At 42.4% G+C, this 12,168-nt stretch overlaps 2 protein-coding genes across 2 annotated transcripts in view; both read right to left on the bottom strand.

Annotated features, from left to right (window-relative positions):
* LOC121188170 (protocadherin gamma-A4-like) overlaps nucleotides 1–5,220 on the bottom strand; it is a 205,088-nt gene extending 199,868 nt beyond the window's left edge. The window contains exon 1 of the mRNA XM_041047776.1: nucleotides 2,821–5,220. Coding sequence (XP_040903710.1) covers nucleotides 2,821–5,220 — 2,400 coding nt within the window. The remainder of the gene's footprint in view (nucleotides 1–2,820) is intronic.
* A 4,521-nt stretch (nucleotides 5,221–9,741) lies between these two features.
* On the bottom strand, nucleotides 9,742–12,168 carry LOC121188872 (protocadherin beta-16-like). Its single transcript, XM_041048818.1, has one exon. It carries the CDS (start codon nucleotides 12,166–12,168, stop codon nucleotides 9,742–9,744), a length of 2,427 nt encoding a protein of 808 aa, XP_040904752.1.

Here is a 12,168-nt window from a genome sequence, read left to right as displayed (position 1 = left end):
TGGTGCACAGTGACACCAAGAGTTCCAATCAGTTATAGCACTGCAAATTAAAACTAGACAATGTCGCCTTCAATATCAATATAGTATTACTCAGTCAATTTGATTACTACAAAGACAGTCTATCGATTACGTAATAGTTATATTTAATACAATATATGACGAAGCAACTGTTGTGATTTGCCTTATCCGTTGTGTGTGATCTCATCTGTAGAGACTCCGGTGTTATGTGAGCACTGAATGCTTTTCTGCTTTGCGTTTTGCATAAGCTGTCAGTAAAACAAGTACACTTATTAATATATGTATTACTGCAAAAGACACTGTACTCCTCTTCTCAATGCCATTTTTGAGCATGCACTGAAAAAGTTAATAGTCCATCACAACCGTTGCAAAGAGACTCTGACTAAGTGTATGAAAATGCAACAGAAAATTGTGGTATAAAGCAAAACTATACAGGGAGGTTAAATAGTAAACACACATAATGCACAGGACTCAGTCACTATCAACCATCTCCTTAGCATATTTTCAGGGAGACCAGCATGACTCCTCTCTTCATCACAGACAGGGACAAAGAAGTGACAACAAAGTTGATAAAGGGGGAAACATGTGGACACACAGCCCCAGTGTTTTTACAGTGGAAATGTTAATTGAAAGTGTTCTCATAGTCAATATGCCACATGTGTCATCTGATTGTGAAGCCCATCACAAACACCTAAGTCACATATTACAAACAAATTCCTTGTGTAGTACTTGGTTAGAATTTACTAAATAAATCTAAAAAAAATACTTGAGCTTATTAAACAGACCACCTTAAACTAAAACACAACAAAAAAACTATCCACTATCAAACTAAATATAGGCCTATATTCAGAAAAATGATTTACACCAAATTGAAATCTCTATTCAGAAGAGGACAACAACCCTCACATCCAATTATATATTCAAGCTCTTTGGTGAAAGGAGACGATAAACCCCAAATGATACAATAAATATGTATTTTCAAAGACAACTTCCAGACTAGTAAAATGAATTACTGCACTGCGAAAACATACATGATAAACCAAAAAAGATTAGATCCCTTATAGTGAATTACTAATGTATTTCCCTGAGAAAAGACACTTTCCCACTCAATGCCTGACAATAAACTTCTGATGCAAAAATATAAAGCACTGAATGGCAGAAGAATGTTGAAGCCTCATTTATGAAAGATAAGAAAGAATAGGTCTGATGGAAACCCTCACCCCCCAAAGGCTGAAAAAATAAACACATTATTTTATAATGACTAAATTCAAAGGTATTAATCTGTTTAAAATGCCACAATCAGGTGATGATAAATTTTCGTCACATCTGTAGGCCTTGAAAAAGTATGGTAATGTACAATGTCACTGTGTAGTTAGTTGAAAAATCTTCCTAATAGATGACTTACTACTATAGCATTAAAACTGCACAACTTAAAAAAAATTGTTCTAAGCGAAGACATTAGTTTTACAACACCTGTCTCATTCAGAGACCCACAATACTGAATGATGCTATGTCATGTTAAGCTCCTCAGTGTGAAGTATCTTAAAGTTTACCCAGGCAGTAAGTGTAACAAATGAACTTAAAGGTTGAAAGGCCGCATTTGAAATTTGGCATGTGTTACTTTTGACTCATCTGCTTTGCTCCAGAGTAAACTTTAGTGCAAAATATACAGCAATAAGAACAATGCAGAATCAGCACTACAGATTCCTCACTCTGCTTGTTTGTTGCATAAAGTCATGGCAGACAAACAAATACACTCACAGTCCAAAAGCAGTTCTAGTCAGGCTAACTAGGTCTGCAGAAATATGTTGTCTAATTACAGAGCTGGAATAATCAAAGAACATAACTAACCCAGTGCATTTTCACACATCTGAACTTTTATGCAACTGATGTCACAAAATAACAACTGAGGTAGCTGTTAAATGTCATACTCTCATTAAGTTAGCCATACCTATAATACTTCCACATTATTACAGAACTGTACTGCAACAACATGAAGTCCAGTCTGAGATAGACAAAGTATCTTCCTGAAGACATTTTCAAGATATTACAAACTTTGCTTCACGCAGTGCCGCAGGTTTGAGTGTGTTCCCATTGTTTTGTGGGTTTTAATAACTCATTGTAAAGTCTATATGAGTGAAACTGCATGTTTAAAATGGAGCTATTAAACTTATTAAATATAGCACATTTCCACAAGCTTAATGATAAATGTTTGCAATGAAAAACACGGAGAGAAAAACTATCTTAAATCAACTTTATATACCTGCAATGCTTTGTTGATTTGTGCAGTTATATCTGGATATTCTTTAGGATTAAGCAAATCCTAATCCATAAATCATGGACAACTAACATGAAACTCAAAATCCCAATATTAATTGTTGTACTGCAACAAAGTAAAAAGTGAAATGATAATCATGATAATGCAGACGACAACAACAAAACTCAATGTCAAACCCGAATATCCAAGTATTTAACAATAAAACCACTGGAAAACCGATGTGGACGACTCACATTGTTATCAATGAACCTGATATGAAACAACATTGATATAACTTCTTTAGAGATTAATGTGGAAACATATTAACAATACTCATGATAACATGTTAGCTTCATGGGCAGCCAGGCACAACAAGACAATATAAGCAATTCAATTGCCACTGTGAAATGGTGCCAACAAGGGTCCAGAGGACCATCTACATATCCAGATGTCTGTATAAAATCAGATGCAAGTGGAAAATTTAAAATAAAAGGACGAATAAGGATTCAACACAAAACACAGAACTATGATATATAGGGGCCTACCTCCAAGGACTCCTCTGACTGCATAAATGGATCAACAAAGTCTGTTGGACTTTTCCTCAGAGTCTGGTCAGCTGGCAGTGTGTTGTCATTGTATGACGTCACAAACTTAAAGTCACTCGTTCTAGAACCTGTTGTCAGGTAGGCGTCATAATTGTACGTGCTGCGTAAAGTTCCTGTGCCGTCAACGTCTGCGTAATTAGGAGGGAGATAAGCGCTGGGGATGGCCACTGCTCCGTCAAACAACAGTCTGGGCTTTCTCCTGCGACAAAACCTCACACCCAGGATGATGATGATGAAGGTCAGGAAAAAGGTGGACACTGACACCAGAGCGATGATCAGGTAAGAGGTCAGTTTGGAATTCTTCTCATCATAAGAAATATCCTTCAGCTCTGGCACCTCTGCCAAGTTATCAGAAATAAGTAAATACATGGAACAGGTGGCAGACAGAGAGGGCTGTCCGTTATCTTTCACTGCCACAATAAGGTTCTGTTTCATGCTGTCAGATTCAGAAATGTCCCGCTGTGTCCTGATCTCTCCGCTGTGGACACCAATAGTAAAAAGTCCCGGATCGGTGGATTTGACTATGTGATAGGACAGCCAGGCGTTCTGGCCGGAGTCCGCGTCCACCGCTATCACTTTGGACACCAGAGAGCCTCCGTGTGCAGCTTTGGGGACCAGCTCGGTCATGAAGGAGTTGCCCTCCGGGGCGGGGTACAGTATCTGAGGAGAGTTGTCGTTCACATCCGATATGAACACACTGACGGTCACGTTGCTGCTCAGCGGAGGAGAACCGTTGTCTCTGGCCATCACCTGGACTTTAAAGCTCCTGAACTGTTCATAATCAAACGACCTCACAGCGTGGATCACCCCCGTGTCTCCGTTCACTGACACATAGGAGGACACCGGGGCACCGTTCACCTCACCAGATAACAGAGAATAAATCACTGTACCGTTTTGTCTCCAGTCGGGGTCTCGAGCACTAACGGAACATAAAGTGGAGCCAGGTTTGTTATTCTCACTCACATATGCGCTGTACGACTGTTCCTCAAACACAGGTGGGTTGTCGTTGATGTCAGCTACAGATAACTGGACACTTTTAGAGGAGGACAGAGGTGGAGAGCCCTCGTCAGTGGCAGTGATTGTAATGTTGTAATCAGACACCACTTCGCGGTCCAGTTGTCCTGTGCTCACCAGAGAATAATAGTTTTTAATGGAAGGAACCAACTTAAAAGGGACATTCTGTTGAATAGAGCACCGGACCTGTCCGTTTGTCTCAGAGTCTCTATCCTGCACGTTAACGATGCCCACCTCTGTACCAGGTGAGATATCTTCTGGTATGGGGTTAGTCAGTGATTTAATGAACGTAGATGGGGCGTTGTCATTGACATCTGTGACATCAATTATCAATGTACAAGATGAAACTAATCCAAGACCATCCTTGGCTGTAATTTGCATTTCGTAGGCCGACAATTCCTCATAATCTATTGATCCACTTACTTTCACTTCACCAGTTTTTTGATCAAGAGAAAACACGTTATTGCTCTCATCAGAAATGTGATCAAATTCATAAATAACCTCTCCATTGACTCCCTCGTCTGAATCAGTCGCGCTCACTGTGACCACTAAAGTATCTAAAGGAGAGTTTTCAGGCAGACTGGCTTTATAAACGGCCTGGCTGAACACCGGGGCGTTATCATTAGCATCCAGCACAGTGACATGAATGACCGCAGTGCCTGATCTCTGAGGAGAGCCTCCGTCTGTTGCCACAAGCACAAACGTTAGCTCCTGTTGTTCTTCTCTATCCAGCTCCTTCTCTAAAACTAACTCGCTGTATTTCCCTCCTCCACTTTTTGCAACAACATTTAATCTGAAGTTTTCATTTGCCTCGATACTATATCCCTGGATTGCGTTTTGACCGACATCTGCATCGTGGGCCTCATCTAAACGATAGCGACTTCCTTTAGCGGCCGATTCACTAATTTCAAAATGTATTGTATTCTTTTTAAACTGTGGTGAATTGTCGTTGATATCTTGAACGTGAATGTTAATACGGTGCAGCTCTAAAGGGTTCTCTAAAACAAGCTCCTGCTTTAAAAGGCAAGATGCCTTTTTGCCACAAAGCCCCTCTCTGTCAATCCTATCCGCAACAATGAAATCTCCAGTGCTCAGATTAATGTCACAATACCGTTTGCTGTGCCCGTCTGCATCAATGCGAGCCTTTCGAGCAGACAGTTTGCCCACCTCAAGTCCTATGTCTTTCGCTATATTTCCAACAACTGAACCGCGTTTCATCTCCTCTGGAAAAGAATAAGACACATCTCCACGGACGTTACGCATCGACAGAAGAAATACTCCCAGGAAGGTAAAAAGGCCGAGCACTGAAAAAGCTTTGTATCCCATTTTTCTGGGAGAAAAGTGCCGAATCCACCACAATCGAGCCTTGGAAAGTATTAATAACCAGCCACACCGGAATACTCTGCATAAAATACGTCCTGCTCGGTTTTAAATGGTGGGACTTCGGTGCTTCCAACGGCGAACAATCGATCGTGGTTTGCAAATGTGCAGGCGTGTAGAATAGCATAATGTGGCACCATTAAGTAAAGCTGGTGGACAGCGACGCTGCGAGCTAAGTGTAGGTATTACAAAATGTATAATAAAAGAATTTTGGTGAGAAAAACAAAACAACACAAACAAAGCACAGACTTCAATCAGATTCAATCATAAACAAAACACCAATAAACATGTATAGGGGAGACTTCCGCTCTAAACTACAACGTGTATTTGCCTTCTTAAAACTGCTTTTATTGCAAAACAGTGACGGGAATGGAAATCCGTAAAGGTTGGGTTGACTTCAGCACCATGGACAGACACTACAGGAGTATTTAAGGCGCACCATTGAGCAGCGTCTCTATTTATCACGAGTAGAGGAATACTTAGCTCACAGGAAAATGAAAGTAAAAATAATGAAAAAGTGGTCACATTTCTCAAAATGATACGACAAATCTGCTGAAAAGCACGTGTACCCCGCGGATTGTTTAAGAAAATTGTGGGCTACACTTGATGATGCTAGGAGCAATAGTAACTTCAAGGAAAGGATGCATCCACGAAAAAAATGCTGATTTGATAAATATTGCAAGGCTTAATAGATCTGATAAATCTTGATGTTTTTTTTTTCCAACACTCACGGAAAGGGTATATGGAAAATGCTGTCTCCACGCCTGTCACCGGTCTCCAGGAAAAGTTAAAGGCCTTTACTGCACCACATTTAGACTAATGCAGTGCACATGTTCGTATACCACAGCCGGAAGCTATAATGTCAGCGCAATCCCGTACTTGTGAAGTGCATATGAAATAATTCTGATAAACCGATTTATAACGTTAAGTTGCAAAGAAGGAAGCAGTGTGACAGTGATAGTGTACTGAAAAGCAAGCAAAACACTTCCAAGGATACAGACGGGAGATATAATACAGGCGGTGCAAGTGTTTGGAGGAAAAGAACATGTAACTCTGGAGTTAGTTTTCTACTGCATCAGACAATCCAACTTTAAGCCACAAAGTGCCGATCTCAAACAAAGATTAATTGCTGTATGCTTCTTTTGTTTCTTGCATTGTTTGAAGCCAAATAACTAAAAATTATGATGGACAATCACATGACATGTTCCCATGACATATTTCTCTCTACAGGAAAACAGAGTAATGTAAACAAATCTGATTAGAATATGCTTTGGTGTTAAAAAATAAAAAGGATTTGATTTCACTTAAAGCGCATGCGCCTACCTCTGGAGAACCATCGCAACCTTCAAATGCATCAGCAAAGTCTGTTGGACTTTTCCTCAGAGTCTGGTCAGCTGGCAGTGTGTTGTCATTGTATGACGTCACAAACTTAAAGTCACTCGTTCTAGAACCTGTTGTCAGGTAGGCGTCATAATTGTACGTGCTGCGTAAAGTTCCTGTGCCGTCAACATCTGCGTAATTAGGAGGCAGATAAGCGCTGGGAATGGCCACTGCTCCGTCAAACAACAGTCTGGGCTTTCTCCTGCGACAAAACCTCACACCCAGGATGATGATGATGAAGGTCAGGAAAAAGGTGGACACTGACACCAGAGCGATGATCAGGTAAGAGGTCAGTTTGGAATTCTTCTCATCATAAGAAATATCCTTCAGCTCTGGCACCTCAGCCAAGTTATCAGAAATAAGTAAATACATGGAGCAGGTGGCAGACAGAGAGGGCTGTCCGTTATCTTTCACTGCCACAATAAGGTTCTGTTTCATGCTGTCAGATTCAGAAATGTCCCGCTGTGTCCTAATCTCTCCGCTGTGGACACCAATACTGAAAAGTCCCGGATCGGTGGATTTGACTATGTGATAGGACAGCCAGGCGTTCTGGCCGGAGTCCGCGTCCACCGCTATCACTTTGGACACCAGAGAGCCTCCGTGTGCAGCTTTGGGGACCAGCTCGGTCATGAAGGAGTTGCCCTCCGGGGCGGGGTACAGTATCTGAGGAGAGTTGTCGTTCACATCCGATATGAACACACTGACGGTCACGTTGCTGCTCAGCGGAGGAGAACCGTTGTCTCTGGCCATCACCTGAACTTTAAAGCTCCTGAACTGTTCATAATCAAACGACTTCACAGCGTGGATCACCCCCGTGTCTCCGTTCACTGACACATAGGAGGACACCGGGGCACCGTTCACCTCACCAGATAACAGAGAATAAATCACTGTACCGTTTTGTCTCCAGTCGGGGTCTCGAGCACTAACGGAACATAAAGTGGAGCCAGGTTTGTTATTCTCACTCACATATGCGCTGTACGACTGTTCCTCAAACACAGGTGGGTTGTCGTTGATGTCAGCTACAGATAACTGGACACTTTTAGAGGAGGACAGAGGTGGAGAGCCCTCGTCAGTGGCAGTGATTGTAATGTTGTAATCAGACACCACTTCACGGTCCAGTTGTCCTGTGCTCACCAGAGAATAATAGTTTTTAATCGAAGGAACCAACTTAAAAGGGACATTCTGCTGAATGGAGCAGCGGACCTGTCTGTTATTGCCGGAGTCTGCATCTTGGACGTTGATGATGCCCACCTCTGCACCAGGTGACACGTTCTCAGGTATGGGGTTTGCTAATGAATTAATATGTATCACAGGTGCGTTGTCATTAACATCAGTTATATCTATTACTACTTTTGTTTCTGAGGAAAGGCCATAGCCATCTTTCCCCTCAATTAGCATTTCGAATTTTGTTTCTTCTTCGTAGTCCACATTTTTTGCTACTGTAATTTCCCCAGTATGTTCATTTAATGAAAATAACTGCTTTGCTTTATCACTTATTCCACTGAACTCATATGTTACTTTACCATTCACGCCTTCATCTGCATCAGTAGCACTCACTGCCACTACCACAGTGCCCACAGGAGAGTTTTCAGGTAGAGTAGCCTCATAGAAGGCCTGGCTGAACACTGGGGCGTTATCATTAGCATCCAGTACCGTGATTTGTATGACTGCGGTGCCTGATCTCTGAGGATTACCACCATCGACGGCTGTCAACAATAATGTCACCTCTTGCTGTTCCTCACGATCTAATTCTCTGTCTAAAATTATCTCACTATATTTTGTACCCACAGAATTAGTCAGCACATTTAGAGCAAAATATTTGTTTTGTTGTAAAACATAATTTTGCACAGCGTTTTGTCCTATGTCTGCATCGCGTGCAGCATTTATTCTATACCGAGAGCCTTTGGCAGCAGATTCACCTATATCCAGTTTGACGGCGTCCTTAACAAAAACTGGTGGATTGTCATTTACGTCCTGAATTTGCAAAGATATCCGGTGCGATTCGAGTGGATCTTCAAGTACCAATTCACATTTCAAAATACAAGAAATCTTCGCTCCACAGAGCTCCTCTCGGTCAATCCGATCAGCAACGAACAGTTCTCCGGTATTAATGTTAATATCGCAGTAACGTTTGCGGTTTCCTTCGAGGACAATCCGAGCCTTCCGAGGTGAAAGTCTGCTTACTTGAAGCCCAAGATCCTTGGCTATGTTTCCAATCACTGATCCGCGTTTCATTTCCTCTGGAAAGGAATAGCTCATGTCGCCATAAGACAATTGAATCCCTAAAGACAAAAGGAGCGCGCCGCAGAGAAGGCTCACCGGGAATCCGTTATATGTCATCGTTCAGCAAACAAGACTGATCAAAAATAATAAGGAAAGGATCTGCAATCCTCCTAAACACACAGGAATATGCGCATTTGTGAGCAAGGGCAAACAATGAACAGAAAAAGTGTGGGTGGAGACGCTTGATGGTTTCATATGCAGCCTATTTCAGTTTTCGATTGGTAGACAGCGACACTCACAGCATGTTCTAAAGACTGCAAAATAGTCTCACCCTGCATGTACACAACATTCAACGCAATTCATCTGAAGAGATATCACCTCAGACAGAGAGACAGAACGCATTAAGGGTGAGAGTACAAAAGTCTCTTTGATGCAATCCAAGACCATAAAAATCCATTAATAAATAAAACACCTTCACTTAATTATTTCTGTCCCCTCCGTGCTATTCTATGTCTTGAAGCACGCTGGTGTAGTGTTGTACTGAACTCCAGGATATTAGTAAGTGCTTCTGAAAATCTTTGCATTTCGTTTTTATATATAGTTGAGGAAAAAGTATCAGAACAAACTCATATCATCTTGCAACTGTATACAAAACCACCGCAAACAGCAGCCTAGGAAATTACAACAGAAGAGATTCAACAATTTTCCGGTACCATACACAGGAAGCTTAGTGTTTGCAGACGCTAAAATTAAAAAAATAAATAGAAAGAATTATTTGAGGTTTACGTCCAGTGAATCGCGTGATGCTCTAAATGCATACAAAGGCTGATTCCAACATGTTTGGAGTCGGAAAAAAAACAGACATTAAGAGATTTGACTACGCATAAAACGTGAACATGCGCCTACCTCCAGGGGCTCCAAAGAATCTTGAAATGCATCAGCAAAGTCTGTTGGACTTTTCCTCAGAGTCTGGTCAGCTGGCAGTGTGTTGTCATTGTATGAAGTCACAAATTTAAAGTCACTGGTTCTAGAACCTGTTGTCAGGTAGGCGTCATAATTGTACGTGCTGCGTAAAGTTCCTGTGCCGTCAACATCTGCGTAATTAGGAGGGAGATAAGCGCTGGGGATGGCCACTGCTCCGTCAAACAACAGTCTGGGCTTTCTCCTACGACAAAACCTCACACCGAGGATGATGATGATGAAGGTCAGGAAAAAGGTGGACACTGACACCAGAGCGATGATCAGGTAAGAGGTCAGTTTGGAATTCTTCTCATCATAAGAAATATCCTTCAGCTCTGGCACCTCAGCCAAGTTATCAGAAATAAGTAAATACATGGAACAGGTGGCAGACAGAGAGGGCTGTCCGTTATCTTTCACTGCCACAATAAGGTTCTGTTTCATGCTGTCAGATTCAGAAATGTCCCGCTGTGTCCTGATCTCTCCGCTGTGGACACCAATACTGAAAAGTCCCGGATCAGTCGATTTGACTATATGATAGGACAGCCAGGCGTTCTGGCCGGAGTCCGCGTCCACCGCTATCACTTTGGACACCAGAGAACCTCCGTGTGCAGCTTTGGGGACCAGCTCGGTCATGAAGGAGTTGCCCTCCGGGGCGGGGTACAGTATCTGAGGAGAGTTGTCGTTCACATCCGATATGAACACACTGACGGTCACGTTGCTGCTCAGCGGAGGAGAACCGTTGTCTCTGGCCATCACCTGGACTTTAAAGCTCCTGAACTGTTCATAATCAAACGACCTCACAGCGTGGATCACCCCCGTGTCTCCGTTCACTGACACATAGGAGGACACCGGGGCACCGTTCACCTCACCAGATAACAGAGAATAAATCACTGTACCGTTTTGTCTCCAGTCGGGGTCTCGAGCACTAACGGAACATAAAGTGGAGCCAGGTTTGTTATTCTCACTCACATATGCGCTGTGCGACTGTTCCTCAAACACAGGTGGGTTGTCGTTGATGTCAGCTACAGATAACTGGACACTTTTAGAGGAGGACAGAGGTGGAGAGCCCTCGTCAGTAGCAGTGATTGTAATGTTGTAATCAGACACCACTTCACGGTCCAGTTGTCCTGTGCTCACCAGAGAATAATAGTTTTTAATAGAAGGAACCAACTTAAAAGGGACATTTTGCTGAATGGAGCAGCGGACCTGTCTGTTATTCTCAGAGTCTCTGTCCTGCACGTTGATGATGCCCACCTCTGTACCAGGTGACACGTTCTCAGGTATGGGGTTAGTCAGTGATTTCAAATATATTAGAGGGGCGTTATCATTTACATCTGTTAGGTCTATGTAAACTTTAGCGTAAGAACTTAATCCCAAACCATCTTTTGCCATGACTCGCAGTTCAAATGAATTTTTCTTCTCGAAGTCCGTGGTACCAATCACTCGAATTTCTCCAGTTTTGCTTTCAATAGAAAACAGCTTTTCATCGGTCTCGGAAACGTGGCCAAAGTCATATGTTACATCACCATTCACTCCTTCATCTGCATCAGTAGCGCTCACTGTGACCACGACAGTATCAAGAGGAGAGTTTTCAGGCAGACTGGCTTTATAAACGGGCTGGCTGAACACCGGGGCGTTATCATTAGCATCCAGCACAGTGACATGTATCATTACAGTTCCTGATTTCTGTGGTGAACCACCATCAACAGCTGTTAGAGGCAAATCAATCTCTTGCTGCCTCTCTCGATCAAGCTTATTCTCGAGAACAAGTTCAACTTTGTTGGCATCAGTCATAAGAATAAAATGTTCATTCTTTTGTAGGATGTATCTCTGGACAGAGTTTTGGCCAATGTCCGCGTCATGTGCCTCCTCTATTAAGAAACGAGTGCCCTTTTCTGCGGACTCCCGTATCTCCATTCGAATCGAATCCCGTTTAAATTGTGGAGAGTTGTCATTTATATCCTGAATATGGAAATTTATACGATATAATTCCAATGGATTCTCGAGTACAAGATCTTGGATTAAAATGCACGATGGTTTGGTGCCACAAAGACTCTCTCTGTCAAGCCGCTCAGTAACACTCAGATCTCCAGTCTTCAAATTCATAACACAAAATCGTTCGTTATTCCCTTCGGAATCAATGCGGGCCTTGCGACTCGACAGGGTAGTTATATCCAGACCGAGATCTTTGGCTATATTTCCAATGACTGTTCCTGGTTTCATCTCTTCTGGTATAGAATAGCTCACCTCGGCGCATACGGACTGCAGCGCAAGCAGACAGACGACAAAGAGGGTAACCAGGCCGAGCTTTGAAAATCCTACGCGTTCCAT

The sequence above is a fragment of the Toxotes jaculatrix genome, chromosome 10 (genome assembly GCF_017976425.1).
Source record: "Toxotes jaculatrix isolate fToxJac2 chromosome 10, fToxJac2.pri, whole genome shotgun sequence".
NCBI classification, from domain to species: Eukaryota; Metazoa; Chordata; class Actinopteri; family Toxotidae; genus Toxotes; species Toxotes jaculatrix.
The sequence above is the reverse complement of the archived record's forward strand: the minus strand, read 5'-3'. Positions and strand labels throughout refer to the sequence as shown.